Source organism: Salvia splendens, chromosome 15 (genome assembly GCF_004379255.2).
Source record: "Salvia splendens isolate huo1 chromosome 15, SspV2, whole genome shotgun sequence".
Lineage (NCBI taxonomy): Eukaryota > Viridiplantae > Streptophyta > Magnoliopsida > Lamiales > Lamiaceae > Salvia > Salvia splendens.
The window spans coordinates 3,212,066-3,228,969 of record NC_056046.1 but is presented as its reverse complement, the minus strand read 5'-3'; the positions used below and the strand labels follow the sequence as shown (position 1 = coordinate 3,228,969).

General features: G+C 40.4%; 3 protein-coding genes across 4 annotated transcripts; 1 reads left to right on the top strand and 2 right to left on the bottom strand.

Annotated features, from left to right (window-relative positions):
• LOC121766547 (probable N-acetyltransferase HLS1) lies at positions 1–1,765 on the top strand. Its single transcript, XM_042162806.1, has 2 exons — positions 1–401; positions 504–1,765. Exons 1-2 carry the CDS (start codon positions 207–209, stop codon positions 1,548–1,550), a joined length of 1,242 nt encoding a protein of 413 aa, XP_042018740.1. The 5' UTR covers positions 1–206; the 3' UTR covers positions 1,551–1,765.
• Positions 1,766–6,743: 4,978 nt separating this feature from the next.
• On the bottom strand, positions 6,744–7,825 carry LOC121768660 (zinc finger BED domain-containing protein RICESLEEPER 2-like). Its single transcript, XM_042165193.1, has 2 exons — positions 7,344–7,825; positions 6,744–7,275 (listed from the first exon to the last, which is right to left on the bottom strand). Exons 1-2 carry the CDS (start codon positions 7,823–7,825, stop codon positions 6,744–6,746), a joined length of 1,014 nt encoding a protein of 337 aa, XP_042021127.1.
• Positions 7,826–12,327: 4,502 nt separating this feature from the next.
• LOC121767361 (BTB/POZ domain-containing protein NPY5-like) lies at positions 12,328–15,554 on the bottom strand. Of its 2 annotated transcripts, none has more exons than XM_042163618.1 (5): positions 15,308–15,554; positions 14,718–14,799; positions 14,304–14,373; positions 13,068–14,231; positions 12,328–12,948 (listed from the first exon to the last, which is right to left on the bottom strand). In XM_042163618.1, the coding sequence occupies exons 2-5, from the start codon at positions 14,777–14,779 to the stop codon at positions 12,481–12,483; spliced, it is 1,764 nt and encodes a 587-aa protein (XP_042019552.1). In that variant the 5' UTR covers positions 14,780–14,799; positions 15,308–15,554; the 3' UTR covers positions 12,328–12,480. The 2 variants fall into 2 exon arrangements, with proteins under 2 accessions (XP_042019552.1, XP_042019553.1); XM_042163619.1 differs by having other exon boundaries at positions 14,718–14,796.
• Positions 15,555–16,904: the final 1,350 nt, after the last annotated feature.

Genomic DNA, 16,904 nt, shown 5'->3' with positions numbered 1-16,904 from the left:
ACGAAATGAATCACTTTCCCCACGAAAAAGAGAGGGAGTGAAGATCAGTATCGCAATAACAACGCCTCCGCCGCCCTTTTCTTTACCTTAAAATCATACAGATTTCCCTCAAAGATCTCCTTCACCCACTCGTTATCGCACCCTCGATTTAAACAACCTTTCCCAACGCCTTCGTTATTCCCCACCACCACCATCACACACAAAAAATGGTGGCAGCAGCCGAAGGAGAAGTGGTGGCGGTCGTCGTCGTCCGAGAATACGACGAGAAGAAAGACCCCGCCGCCGTCGAGCAAATGGAGAATCGCTGCGAGGTGGGCCCTAGCGGCAAGCTCTCCCTCTACACCGACCTCTTAGGCGACCCCATCTGCCGCATCCGCAACTCCCCCGCTTATCTCATGCTCGTACGTATACATCCGAGTTGGCCTAGTGGTAGAATGGTTAATATAGACTTTAAATTTATATTCATTTATCTTATAAAAAAATATGTGTGTCTAATTTACCAGGTGGCGGAGCTGGTGGTAGTGGGCGGCGGCCAGGACAAGGAGCGCCGCGAGATCGTGGGCGCGATACGTGGCTGCATCAAGACAGTCACGTGCGGCACCAAGCTGTCGAGGTCGGCCAACAAATCCATCCCCATCTACGCGAAACTCGCCTACGTGCTAGGCCTCCGCGTCTCCCCATCCCACCGCCGGATGGGGATCGGGCTGAAGCTGGTGCGGCGGATCGAGGAGTGGTTCGGCGAGAACGGCGCCGAGTATTCTTACATGGCGACGGAGAACGACAACCATGCATCCGTCGCCCTCTTCACCGCCAAATGCGGCTACTCCAAATTCCGCACCCCTTCCATCCTAGTTCACCCCGTCTTCGCCCACCGCCTCCGCCCCGACCCCCGCGTCGCCGTCGTCAAAATCTCCGCCGCCGACGCCGAAACCCTCTACCGCCGCCGCTTCTCTTCCACGGAGTTTTTCCCCCGCGACATCGACGCCGTCTTAAACAACAAGCTCAACCTCGGCACCTTCCTCGCCGTACCCGGCGGCGGCGCCGCCGTCTCCTTCACCTCCGCCGCCGAATTTCTCTCCCGCCCGCCGGAGTCGTGGGCGGTGATGAGCGCGTGGAATTGCAAGGATGTCTACAAGCTGGAGGTCCGCGGCGCGTCGCGTGTGAAGCGGGCCTTGTTTAAAACGACGCGGGCCATTGACCGGGCCTTTCCGTGGCTTGGGCTGCCGTCAGTGCCGCAGGTTTTCAGCCCGTTCGGGTTTTATTTTCTATACGGGCTGGGCGGGGAGGGCCCGGACGCGGTTAGGATGATGCGGGCCCTATGCGGGTGGGCCCACAATCTAGCGAAAGACGGCGGGTGCGGTGTGGTGGCGACGGAGGTGGCGGATAGCGAGCCGCTCAGGTTAGGAATTCCGCACTGGGAAAGCTTATCGTGCGCCGAGGATTTGTGGTGCATTAAGCGGTTAGGGGAAGACTACAGTGACGGCTCTGTAGGTGACTGGACAAAGTCGCCACCTGGCACTTCCATTTTTGTCGATCCGAGGGAGTTCTGACCTTTTTTGTTTGGATATATCTAATTAGACAATAATAGTAATGATATGTTAGTTTTGATGATTATCAGAGTGTCCACAGTGACTCTGAAGGCCACCAAATATGGTCCGGCCACTATTCGTGGCTCTCATGTTGCCCTACGCAATTGTAAAGTAACAAAATTAACAAGGGCCACCAAATGTGGCCCTCTATAAAAAAAAATAATTTGTTTTTTTAATGTTATTTTTAATTTAACTATATTAAATTTTATTAGACTTTAAATTTATGATATTTATAAATTTAATTAAAATAATATAATTTGGATTGTAAATAAAAAAATTCACAACCTAAAATCAAAATGTAACAAGAACTTCGTTGTATTATATTAAAATAGAAAAATTATACAACGAAAATTTTCTAATTTAAAATTATAACAAAATGATTTTTGATTAGAGAGTGTAATAATATGGCCCGCCGCCTCGGCCGCATCTTCCGCCTCGTCGGCTTCACGTTGCACGGCTGTAACAAGGTTTTGGAACTCCAGATCTACCACTTGTTGGAAATGTTCATCGTCGGAATCCATAGTTGCAAGGTTGAATCGAAATTGGAAGGAAATATTGGAAAGATTGGAGGAAAATGGAAGTAAAATGGAGTTGGAAAAATGGAATGGAATTGTAGTATTTTATAAATAATTTCCAAAATTTAAAAATAAATTAAATTAAATTCCGCGGCCGCGAATGGCGGCCCGCTGCAGTGGAGGGCCGCGGCTCACATGGCTCAGCCGCGTGAAGGCCGCGGCCGCGGCTTGCCCAGGGCTCTCGGCCCTGTGCCCCGCCTCTCGGCTCTCTGCAATGGGGGGCCGCGCACCGAGCCGCGGGCCGCGGCTCCCCCATTGTGGACACTCTCAGTATTGTGGTGGATTAGTAGTAGCGGTGGAGGAGGTGGAGTAAAAATTCCATGGTCCTTCCACACCATGGTAGCATGATGATTTGGTGTGCCTCGCCAATAACTTTTTGATAATTGGAAATGAAAATGGTCCACGTGCCACATCACTTGGACATAAATTTGGCAACCTTAGAGCATATGCAACGGCGGCTGTCGAGGCGGACACGGACGTGCGTTGCGGACACCGGAGTTCCGCGGCATTCCGAGGACGTCCGTCGTGACGTCTGCCATTGCAGTGCCACGACGGACGTCCCGATTTTTAATTTTTTTTTAAAAAAACTCTATATATATGGCTCGTTGAACTTAATTTCATTCACACCACTTGTTTTAACGAGTTTCTCTCTCTACGTTTCTTTTATATATCCAAAATGGCTAGTGGTAGCAGTAGTGGTGCGGGTGGTAGTGGTAGGGGTGCTGATGACGTACACCGGCGAATTAAAGAACAATTGTGGGCCGTTACGTACAGGGAGATAAATCGCGTGATATAAGTGACCTTGCAGCAGCAGCAACAACAGCCGGCGGTACCTCGACCCATCCATCGTCGAACTATAGTACTCTGGGACCACATCGCTGCACAATGTCGGTTGTATGAGGACTACTTCGCTCCGGAGCCGCGGTTTGGGGAGAACATGTTCCAGCGACGTTTTAGGATGCATCGTCCGCTATTTCTGCTTATCGTGGGCGCTTTAAGGATGAGGGAGGATGCAGTTGGTAAACCCGGCCCCACACCCATACAGAAGTGCACTGCCGCAATCAAGCAGCTGACATACGGAGGTATAGCCGATATGTTCGATGAGTACCTCCACATCGGCGAGACGACTGCCCGCGAATGTCTGAAGTATTTTTGTGAGGGCGTTGGGGAGATATTCGGAGATAGGTATCTTCGGAAGCCTACCCCCGAAGATTGCCAGGCTCTAATGGATATGCACGGGACTCAGCACCGGTTTTCGGGAATGTTGTTCACTACCGGTTTAAAGGGCAAGAATCCCACGATGATCCTTGAAGCGGTAGCTGACTACCGGCTGTGGATTTGGCATGCGTATTTTGGAGTAGCCGGGTCGAACAACGGCATCAACGTCCTCCAGTCGTCGCCCCTTTTCAACAACCAGTGCATGGGCGTTATTCCGACCGTCAATTTCATTGCCAACGGCAACCAGTACAATATGAGCTATTATTTGGCGGATGGGATATACCCTATGTGGCACGTCTTTGTGAAGACGATCAGATGCGCAACAGACGAAAAGAAGATCTATTTTGCGGGTCGTCAGGAGGCAGCGCGCAAGGATGTGGAGCGGGCATTTGGTGTGCTCCAGGCTCGTGGCCGGCAGTGAAGGGTCCATCACGACTGTGGTATATTGACAGCATCGCTGATATCATGTACGCATGTATTATCATGCACAACATGATTGTCGAAGATGAAGGTCCAGCACTGACTGATTGAGCCAATGATGATGTTGATGCTGTCGGTCCAAGCCATGACGTGACCACCGCCAACGTACGTATGAGGATACCCTATGAAGAGGCCGATCGAGTCCGTGCATTTTCCAATATGCGCCAACGACAAGCCCATATTCGACTATAGAACGATATAATTGAAGAGCTATGGACACGGAGGGATCGTCGCTGATATTTATAATGTAATTTTTTAGACTTTTTTTTGTTGAAATGTACTTTTTTTTATTTATTTAATGAAGTTATCATTGCACTTTCTCCGTCCGTATTCGTGTCGAAATTTTAATTTCGTAAATTGTTTAATTTGGTGAATTTGTGAATTTTTATTATTGTGGATGTCCGTCGGGATGTCCTTGGGGATATCCTTATGACGTGGCAGTGCAATGGGATGTCCTTATGACGTGGCAGAAGGTGTTTTTGGGAAGTCCGTCGGGATGTCCGTCGGAACATCCATCCCATGTGGATGCTCTTATATCTAAATTGGAGACATCCATTTAATCATTTTATGGAAAGTGGAATAAATTAAATATAGAAATTATATCATATAAACTATAAATTGAATATACTAGTACAATTTATATATGCATATTGATATCATAATATAATAATATTATACACATAATAGTAATTGTTTTAGTATTTATATATATAGGAAAAAAACATATTATTATGGATAAGATCTTTTTAATTGTTTTAGTATTTATATCCTTCCATGACCCGCTCGTGTGGCAATGCGCCTCTAGCATTAAGTAAGTCGAACTCCACTTAGTCGGGATATCCACACACAAATCTCTCTCAGTATCAACCTTATACAATTTTGCAAGATCTTTGAATTGATCAGATCTACTGCTATAAGCCGTTATCCATTTCATAGCTTCTCTGACTCGTCTCACAGACATGTCTTATCTCCGCTAATCCCTCACACACAACCGAAGTGACTATGTTTGCAACACATCGCACGTGAAGATATTTCCCATCAGCAATAACCACCATATTCCTCTCATCAAAGACCAACTTCATATGCCTTATCGCTACATCATTTTCCAATTTCATGGTGCAGCAGAGAACCCTCTGCAAACCCCACTCCTTCAACGCGGCGGTAACAACCTCAGCAACATCCTCTCCACTGTGAGATTGCAGCTGATCATTTTCTTGTGCAGTTTCCATTCCTTGTCAATGCAATGTGCTGTGACAGAGATGAAATCCAAGCCTTCCGTTGAAGTCCAGCATTCCGTGGTGATTGACACTCTTCCCATGCCTTGTGAACTGAAAAACTTTCTCATCTGCTCCTTCTGCTGCAGGAACACCTTCACGCAGTCGGATCCTGGTTCTCGTATAGTGGGGATCTTGAAATGTGGATTAATTCCTCTCATCAAAATCTGGAACCCTTGTTTCGGTATGGAGCTGAATGGAAGCTCTTCGAGGATAATCATCCTAGCTAAAGCCATTCTACAAGATTTTTGTACCTCAATGTCTTCAAACCTCTCCTTCACTTCTTCTGAATACTTCAGACATTCTTCTTCTGACATCTCAACATCTGAATCATAGTCGTTGCTAGCTTGGGAAAGACATTCAGAATTCTCCATGGAAACACTACAATGGTAAACATTTTAATGAAACCAACTAGGAAATTGAGATGCAATCCATGAAATTGAGTAGGAAAGTAAACATTAATCAAGGCAATATACAAAAGTGGATAACATTACTAGACAATTTTGACATGAAACATCAAAATTCTTGCAGTATATATAAAGTAAAAAAACAGAGCAGTGTTAATGAATCATATTATAATCAAAAGTTGCAGGGTATAAGTAGGGTTTAAGTAGGGAGGCGAGGGAGGTATTAGTAAGGGGAGTGATTGACGGCGCAGGGTATAAGTAGGGTTTAGGCCTTTAGGGTATGGGTATCGATAATAAAATTTGAGGCTGCCAAAATCGGTTATCGTTATATATCGGTATCAGTATCGGTATACCGGAACCTGAACCTGAACCGGAACTCGAACCAATAACCGAAGGTTAGTCTGCGTTCTTGGCATTTTCAGGAAAGTTGGCAGCTACAAAATGTTTGTCTGTGAACTTGATTTCATTCACGTGTTGTCTGAATTTGGTGGTGCAACTGTATTATTAATTCTTATATATTGAGTCATTGTTAATCTCTTCCACATCTTCCATCTCTCAGGTAGTACTCCCTCCGTTCCATAGCAGTGGAGTTATTTTGCTAGTTTGGTATATTCTATAGTAGTAGAGTCATTTTCCCTTTTAGCAAAAGTCAAACACATTTTTTTCTCACTTACTTTACATTTCTCTACATTTTTCCTTTCCTACTTTATTCTTCCTTTACTTAATTCACTTAACACAATTTTTATCAGTGGACTTAGTTCCATGGTTGGACAAGCTGATATATGCCCAACTGAAGGCCCAAAACTATAGTAAGGCCCAATGGGTAAAATAATCACATGATGTTCAACTGATAGAAAAATATGACATGATTATCAGAATCAAAGAATAGGGTTTAACTTTTTTGGCAACATATAATAGAATCTCATAAACATCAACATAAGTATAATCAACTTTCAGAGTTCTTTAACTGTATGAAATCTCTTAACGTAAACAGTAAAACATATCCTATCTCATAAACATAAAAAGTCTAGACATCATATCTCATATACATAAAACGTGATTGACATTGAGAAATTTGAAAATCAACTAATATAAGAGTAGAAATTGTAACAAAATGAAATTCAGTTCAACATGCCAATCAAAGTCAAGCTTCAGCACACATGCTCATGAGAGGGCTCATCATTAACAAATTTAGATCAACTATTTACCTTCTTCTTCTTCATCTTCAGGAAAGTCGTTGCCTGAACCAAATTTCAACCAATCTTCCGCACATATCAAGGCTTCTATCATCTGCGGAATCAAAGAGCTTCTAAATTCAGATAAAACACGACCCTCCGTGTTAAATGCAGCCTCAGAAGGAACACTTGATACAGGTATAGCCATGATATCTCTTGCCATCGCAGATAAAGCAGGATAACACGATATGTTTCTCGACCACCACTGAAGAATATCAAATTGATTTAGCTCCCTGCATTTCATCTTGTATTGCTCATCTTTGAAGTATCGAGTGATCTCAGAGTCATCTTCTTCATCGTCATCAGAAACCTCTATATGGCTACACGAACCCTGTATTGTTGGTAGTGGTGGTGATGTTTGATCTGAAATCGGAGTCATCTCTTTTTTGTACAAGTCAAATAAGTCATTGATCGACTTGTTCAACTCTTCCACCAACTCATTTGCCCGATTATCATCTTTAGACATAAGTGCACATGTTCCATCTTCTTTGTAGGATCTAACAGTGCAGCAATGTAGAGTATCTTGTTCATTTTCAGGTTCAACTCTGTTTCCTCGGACCAATACTTTCCAAGCTCCGTCTCCATCTTCATTGCCAGATTTTTTACAGCATCATCTTCGTCACCCTCTAACCGAATAATCATGCTGAAGATACTGCACATTTTCTTAAAAAAAGAATGCACCGTGACAGATTTATTGTCAGAGACGAGAAGGATCAACCGATGGAACTTTCGGAGGTAACCAAACATCCTCTTAATTGCAAGCCAATCATGAACTTCGGGTACCCCAACAGTAAGATCATCGTCTTGCACCTCATTCAAATCACGGACAACCTTGGGGCTCAATAACTTAAATCCTTCCATGACCCGCTCGTATTGTAATGCTACCTCTAGCATTAAGTAGGTTGAGTTCCACTCAGTCGGCACATCCAAACACAAATCCTTCGAGGTATCAACCTTGTACAACTTCGCAAGATCTTTGAATAAACCAGATCTAGTTGTTGAAGTCGTTATCCATTTCACAGCTTCTCTCACTCGTCTCACCGACATGTCTATCTCTGCTCACTCTTCTCACCGACATGTCTATCTCTGCTAATCCCTCACACACAACGGAACTGACTACATGTGCAACACATCGCACGTGAAGATATTTTCCATCAGCAATAACCATATTCCTCTCATCAAAGACCGACTTCATATGCCCCATCGCTACATGATTTTCCGGTGCATCGTTCATGGTGCAGCAAGAGAACCTTCTGTAAACCCCATTCCTCCACCGCAGCAATATCCTCTCCACTGTCAGAGCAAATCTTCGAAAAACTGATTATTTTCCTATGCAATTTCCAATTTTTGTCAATGCAATGCGCTGTAACACAAATGAAATTTGTGCCATCCACTGCAGTCCAACGTTCCGTGGTAATTTTGACACTCTTCCCACGCCTCTTGAACTGAAAAACTCCTTCATCTGCTTCTTCTGCTCCAAAAACAACTTCGCGCAATCTTCTCTTAATTCGTGTCTAGTTGGGATCTTGAAAAATGGATTAGCTGCTCTCATAAACCGGTTGAATGCTTCTTCCTCTACGAAACTAAATGGAAGCTCTTCATGGATAATCATCCTAGCTAATGACATCCTAGTAGCTTTTTGCACCTCATCATCTTGAAACATCTCCTCGATATCTATAGACATCTCATTATCTTCTTCTGATAACTCAACATCAGAATCTTGATTGATGCTAGAATCGGAAAGACATTCACAATTCTCCATGGAACACTACAATCAGAATATTCTAAAAATGTAAAAATGGTAAACATTCCAATCATCAACCAACTAGGAAATTCACATGCAATCCAGAAACATAAGAAGGAAACTAAACATTAATCAAGACAAAATACACAAGATTATCAAAGGTAGCTAATATGTTATATTACTAGACAATTTAGACCAGAACACCAAAATTCTTGCAGTACAGAGAGAAAATATTAAGAGGGCAGTGACAAGGTTAGATGATGGAGAATGTAAAACTTGTTTCAATTAATCATATGATATTTACGAAGACTTGTTAAAGCTTGCAAAGGAATCCCAACACTGAACAAAAACTGTAACTTGATACTACACTCCCTTGAATCTTACAGTAACTAGACAATTTGAACAAAAACTGTAACTAGTGTAGAGTATATTACTAGACAATTTTGACCAGAAACACCAAAACCCTTGCAGTAAATAGAGCAAAAGTTAACAGAGCAGTGACAAGGTTAGATGAAGAAGAATGTTAAACTTGTTTCAATTAACTAAGAACACTTGACAAAAACTTGCTAAGAAATCTCAACATTGAAACTACACAAGTAGAATTAGATTGTTGGAATAGGTTTAAATTAATAGAGACAAATTCAATCGAGTATTGAAAGTACACAGACAGACAGACTGTGAAACGGGGAAAGGAGAAAAGGGGGAGAGTGCGATACCGTGGAGACGGCGGCGGCGAGAGAGAATGATGAGAGGAGGCGATGGAGGTAGTGATGGACAATGGTTGACGGCGCAGGGTATATATAGTGTTAGGGTTTAGGCAAAATGGGGTAGTATTTCCGACTGATTGCGGGTACCGGACGATTCGTATTCTTCACATTTGCGCCCAAGTTTTCTGCTGTCTGCTTCCCGCCCATGCAATTTATACACTTTACACCTCATAAAAATGGATACTTTATTATAAAACGCTTTTAATGCGAAATGGTAGAAATAATGTTCGCGAAAAATAGAGTTCACCTCATAATACAGAAAAAATTACTAAAAATGGAGGCGGATGCAACAAAAAAACTAAGAAAATAAGATTATTTTATGGGGACGAAATGAATAAACATCATTAATTTTCATTAAATTATGCAGCAATTCTTTTTAATTTTGGAGTATACTATATAAATAATGAAATACTATCCGTTCATCAAAAATAATTTTAGATTGTCGACTACAAAAATTTTAATGCCAAACTAAAATAAGGGAGATAGAAAAAAAATAATTAAAGTGTTAGTGAGAAGTGACTCATCTTATTAGAAATGAAAAAAACTTCCTATAAATATATAGAGACTATTTTTAGTAGATGACCCAAATTGAAAAAACGTGATAATATTTTGGACGGAAGTACTAGTAATATTATCAAGAAAAATGTTTTGGAGACATAATGTCTAAGACATAATGAGGTTAAAGTAGTCATTTTAGATTGTTTTATATTTTTATTTAAATAAATGTTTTGTACATATACCATACTATCCTTGTGCATATAAAAACATTTATTTATATTTAAGAATTTAGGAAAGTTGAGTGTATTTATATGGATGGATTTAGGAAAGTTGAGTGTATTTATATGGATGGCTTGATTTAAGCACACAATCTCCAATCTCTCAACCTAAATCGGCTCCATCATTGACTTTAATATTATACTATTTTGTTTAGGAAGTGTACATAAATTTCAAAATTTTAAATACTCCAATGATGCTAAATTTTTGAATTTTTCTTTCTAACTTCAATCACGATTTTAAAAAAAATCTAATATAATGAATTTAAACTTTATTTAAATAATACATTATACAATTAAATTTTTTAAATTCTAAACTTATAGGTACTTAATAGATTTAATACTCAATCTTAATTTTATTATTACAAATCATTATTGAATCTGGAATTAATATTTATAAAATTAATAAATCAATTTAATGGCTTGAGTTCATAGAGCATCAAAATGAAGATTTGAAATTTATACATGCTTTATTTTATTAATGGACAAAATGTTAGGGAACAACAATTTAAATTTGTATACTAGAATTAAATTGTTACATGGTGTCAAAATAATGTGTTTTAGCTATAGAAATTTAATAGTCATGTTTCACAATTAAGAAATTTCAATTTTTTTATACTATTTCATTTGAATGATAACAATTAGAAATTAAGTGCATATATACACGTTTATGACTTAGAATTTTAATAATTATTTAAAAATAATAATATAATTTGATTCGAATGACTATTACTATTTAGCTGGACGATAATACTAAGAAATTGAGTATGCATATGTATGTAGTCATTTTTATGACTTCAAATTTTAATAATTACTAATAAAACAATTTGATGCAAATGACTATTATCCTTTCATTAGAGGATAACAAGTAGAAATTAAGTATATAACATATGTATACTATTACTATTTTACAATTTAGAATTTTAAACATTATTTATAGAAAAAAAATAATTGATGTGAATGACTATTACTATTTCGTTGAATGATAACACTAACAAATTAAGTATGTATAGTATATACTACATGTAATCATTTTTATGATTTAGAATTGTAATAATTATTTGATACTAATAAAATAATTTGATGAGAATGACTATTACTATTTCGTTGGATGATAATAATTAGAAATTAAGTGCATATATATACACATGTAGTCATTTTTATGACTTAGAATTTTAATATTTATTAAATACTACTAATAAAATAATTTGATGTGAATACTACTACTATTCTGTTGGATGATAACAATTAGAAATGAAGTGCATATATACAAGTAGTCGTTTTTATGACTTATAATTTTAATAATTATTTAAGTATAATACTACAATAATTTGATGCAAATATTATTATTATTTTGTTGGATGATAACACTTAGAAATTAAGTATATCTATACATGTAGCTGTTTTTATGGCTTATAATTTTAATAATTTTTTAATACTACTAATAAAATAATTTGATGTGAATACTATTACTATTTCGTTGGATGATAACAATTAGAAATGAAGTGCATATATACAAGTAGTCGTTTTTATGACTTACTAATTTTAATAATTATTTAAAAATAAAACTACAATAATTTGATGCTAATACTATTACTATTTCGTTGGATGACAATACTTAGAAATTAAGTATATGCATATATGTAGCCGTTTTTATGACTTATAATTTAAATAATTTTTTAATCCTAGTAACAAATAACACTAAGAACTTAAATATATATGCATCTAATCATTTTTATAATTTATAATTTTAAGTATTATTTAATAATAGAATAATTAATTGCGCTATTGACTATTAAATGAGTAAATTCAATCGAAAAGCTAATATTTATATTAGTGTTTGTATATAAAAAATTCTCCATTTTGAGGTAAGCCAATTCAAATACTTTTATATTATGCAATTTTGAAGAAAATTATTAAATAACTTAATTATAATTCCCCAAAGTTATTGAAAGCCAGTATTAAAATAGTTAATTTGCTTTCATTTGACTTTCCTTTCAATAATGAAACGGTTACACTACACAACTATTAATTTAATTTCCTCTTATTTGAACTAAGGGTATACTAGGTCATATATAAATTATTCTTATGTCAAAAAAACATAGGGGCATTATGTCATAGAGACATTATGTCTCTAAATCACTACCCTATTATCAAATAATAACAAATTTTACTTATGTGATAGATGACCTTGATAATACTTGGCTTAATTTAATCTCATTGCTTTCCCCAATAATTGTACCTGTAATCATAATGGAAGCAGTATTATACTCCCAAAATAAAGCCATTCATTATTTTCCAAGTGTAATTTTTTGTAGAGAGAATTAGGACAAGTTCACCTCTATCTCTACATATGTAACAACATCATCAACCAAAGCCAAAACTCCAAACACAATACATCCAAGTTTGATAGCAATTCTATGACAAGGGGCGTCTCCTACTACTCCTTGAAGGTGTCGATCTACTCTCCTCCAAGCTCCCCGACGTGTCCGACCCGCTGTTCTCGTTCGACCACATCTTCGCTCCTCCGGCCCCGCCCTTCTCTGCTCCGCTTCCTCCATTTTTCAGCCTCAACGAAGCCAGCTCCGCCTTCAAAGACTTAATCTCCTCGGACGTCTGCTCGCCCTCCCAGTCGTCGTCCGTGTTGGTCGTGCCAGACCTCGAGCTCCCATATGCCCCCCCGGGAAGCAAGGCCTTAATAGACATTGTGTGATCACCGCCTCCTCCAGCTGCCCGGCTATGCTCGAAGAAGAGAACCTGCATAACAACCCGCAACGGGAGCCTCTCGTTTTGCACAACATGCGCACACGCCTCGCCCGAGAGCTTCCTGCAATCCATCAACCGGCACATCTTCTTCTTGTCGCTCTTACTAATCTCCGGGTGCTCCTGCAACAATCAATCGAGTACAGGTCGTTTTAGCAACAACGCAACGAGTAGAAGAGGCAAAATTCTTGAAGTAGTCGTGTTTGGAAAATCGTGTCCCTAAATGGTATGCAGAGACAAACCTTGAGAAACATGTCAATGGCGCGGTAGATTCTGTCGTGCGTCTGTCTTGGAAAGCTCGAGACCATCGCTGCTAGGTCGAGAAATCTGGACAGAGGTAACGAGGCATCTCGTGCAGCTTCAGCCAGATAACTATCCACCAACGTGGCAACGTTTTCCTTGGCAGCATCGGAAGGGAATCCGTTGTACATGTCGTTAAACTTGGGATCGAGAGAGCAGTCGCTGTGTTCTTGCATCACAAACTGCTCAACCAAGTCATACACTATGTCTATGTTATATAATGCCGTCTCACCATTAGGCGAACGGATCAGAAAATCAGCCACTGTTGCTTCCCCGAGCTGCAGGGCGATTTTCTGCATCAGCTCCCGTCTCCCCAGCTCTCCACACCCCAACACGAACGAAGCTTGCAGCAACTTCAGCAGGAAACTACACGGTGCAGAGTTAATCTCCGTTGGCAGCAACTCCGTGATGGTTTCAACCAAGTATCGGTACTTGAGTGTGTCTCCGCCTCGTATAGTGCCTTTGCTGAAGCCAGGAAGCTTTCTTGAGACATAAGCTTGCAACGAATCTCCGATCACATCAGCAGAAACTCTCCCTTTAGCACGTATCGTTGAAATCACGCGTTTGTACAGATCAATCTGAAGCTCACAAAGCTCCTCAACCCACCAGTCTTTAGGCACGGTTTGCTGCTGCCTCACACCGTTCCACAGAGGATCCTGTTCGTTCCCAGACATGAGCTTCTTCCGGTTATAGGTATACGACCAATCCACTCTGGAAGGCTCGATGGAAGCCTTGGAAGCTATGGAATCGAGGCAGTGGCTGACGATCTTCAGCTCCTCGGACCAGGGGAGATGAGACCGTGTAGTCTGGAGAACAATGATGGAATCTTTCCAGCTTCGGAAGATGCTGGAGGTGAGGAAGACGTCGATCTTGTATATGAGATTTCCTTTCTCGACAGCCTCGTGCATTTCAAGATACTCTGCTGCACAGCGTGCTGCAACAACGTTGTAGGCGTTGAGCGTGGCGACCATGCCGTAACAGAACTTGGCACATATTTCAAGTGCAGTTGGTCCTCCCGGGATGTCGTCTAAGCGAATCTCGTCGTTTTCTTCGTTCGCGTTGCCAACGAGCTTCTGAAGGTGAGAGCTCTTGGAGAGAAGAGGAAACTGCAACAAGAAACAAGCATAAATATACATCAAACTGTATTAGCAATATGTTAAGCAAGAAAATGGATATACCTTGTGGAGATAAAACTTGACATCACCAACATTAATGATCAAATCAGTGGCTAACTCTGTTGCTACATATCTGAAAGAAAGTTTTGGAGCAGTCCCATTTTTAGTAAATTTATACATTGATATAGAAAACCAGCAAACTTATCACCTCATCTTCTAATGATGATGGTTTTTGTGTTACAAAATATTGATAGCATTTAAGTAGATAGGAGAAGATAAAGTGGGACAAATAGCATATCCATTTTACCTGTATATATCCAATTCAATGAGTAGATTTAGTACACAAAATCCACACTAAAAACTCAAGATTTCCATGATTTAGGTTGTCATTTGTTGACAATATAAGCTATAGAACATAAACAGCATATGCTAATCAAACTAGAACTAAAACAGATAAAAAAAAGGTGAATGGTTAACCTGATATTGTCCCCATCATTCTGAAACTGATCAGGTTTGGAGCCCAGCTTCATAAACTTCATTTTCTTGATGTATATATCTGCTGCAGATTTGTTTAAACCAAAACAACCTATCACTTGAGAAATCAAATGGAAGTAACAAGAGCAAGTTGTGGAAGAAGATAAAGCTCTGCCAAGTCCAGCCCTAAAAACAGAGGATGCCTAATTGCTGCTCTCACTCATATCTCAAACTTATAAATTTACTACTACCAACTTCAATAAAAAAAAGTCAAAACCCCTAAAAATCCACATTCCCCAAATAAAGATTTTCTAACAACCAATCAAGTTTTGAAGCATCAGTCAAAGCCAGCAGAAATCTTGGTAGACAAAAAGCATCAACTAGATTTGGAGGGTAATGGGAACATATCCACCTAAATCACTCCAACCAACAAATTGTGTTCCCATTGCTACACAAAACTACAATTTCCCAAAACAAATGAGTATTATACTCAACCAGTGATAGTAGCAAAAACCAAGATCACATTTTTACCATTGTCACATCACAAAATAGCGCAACAAAGTTCAACCAAAACCAACAAGAGCAATACTCACCTAATCAAGAAAGGTTGAATGAATGAATGCTCAAAGTGGCTACCAAAATCCCAAGAGTTTTGAGGAAGAAAAACAAGAAAAGGGAAAGAGCTTGAAAACAAATGAAGAAATGAAAAAAGATGAGTAGTTGCTAATCTTTGCCAGCCACCATGGTAACATAATGTTCTCACAAAAAGCCAAGCTCAGAATGTTCCCACACTCATCTATCCCTTGAGAATCAGCACCACCTCCCCCACCTCTTTCTCCCCTTCCCAAATTTATTTCCCTTTTTCCCCACATATTTATGCAAAAATATCAAATTTATTTTACACTCCCCTTTGAATCAGTAATAAAGATTTTAACTTTTTAATTCAATGAATAAAGAAATAAAAAAGTGCACAGTGTTAGGCACGCCAAACTGACACTGTGGTTGCACCCCATTCATCACATTGCTACATTTTTTACTTTATCTCTGTTTTGGAGCTTAGTCAAATGTTTTTAGTATATTTTGTTTTGGAATGGAAAACGACTTGCCTTCTTTTATCTCACGTACTTCGATAATAAGAGCACCCGCAACGCGTGCCGCCGGCGTTCCGCGTGCCGTTCCGCCGGAACGGTTTCGCCGCGGAACGCGTTGCGGCGCTGCATTCCGCTCCCGTCCCGTTCCCATTCCGTGCCGGGTGCCGACGGCACGTAACGCGGCACGGAACAAGCCGCCACGCGCCTGGGCGACGTGGCCGATCCCCGTGCGTGCGTGCTTCCCACTCGCCGGCCCGCGAGTGGGACACGTCAGCAATGACGCAATAATTATTTTTTTTATATAAAAATCGAATTTTTTTAAAAAAAAAAAATTTTTAAACGGTAACATTACCGTTTTTTTTAACTTTTTCTTAATTTTTTTAATTTTTATTTTTATTTTCTTATTCTATAAATACACCTAATTCATTCATTTTATACACAACTACACATCTATTCTTCCTACATCAACATCAATTTCTCTCCAATTTTCATATTCTATCTCTTCAAAAAATGTCCGGCGACGGCAATTACGGTGGTGGCGGCGCCGGAGGGTGGGATCTCAACGCGTTCGGCGATTGGGAGACCATGTACAACACACTTGGTGGTTCTGGGTCATCGACGCCGGGCACGCAGGGGTCGGCGACGCCGGGTGGGTACCAACCACCCACTTTCGATGTGGATGCCTACGCTCGAGGCTCCCGCTCGCAGCTTTCCCAGGGTTTGTCCCAGATTCGGGAGGATATCCCCGTTGAACCCACTCAGGGAGGAGGCCGAGGCGGTGGAAGCTACAGGGCTGCGTCTGAGGCACCCGAGGAGGATGAGGAGGAGGAGCCGGAGGATCTGGGCCGGCATCCCTACACCAACGAAGAAACAAAGGCGGTGTACACCGCCTGGCTCACCGTCTCATATGATCCCATCGTCGGCAACCAACAAGCCGCCAAGTGCTTCTGGGAAAAGGTCCGTGATGTCTACCACGAGACTAAGCCGAAAGGGGCCCGGAAGCGCAAATATACAATGCTTCGTGCTCACTTTGGCCGAGTCGATTTACAGGTCAAAAAATTCTGCGGGATCTACTCCACCGAAGCGGCGCACTACCAAA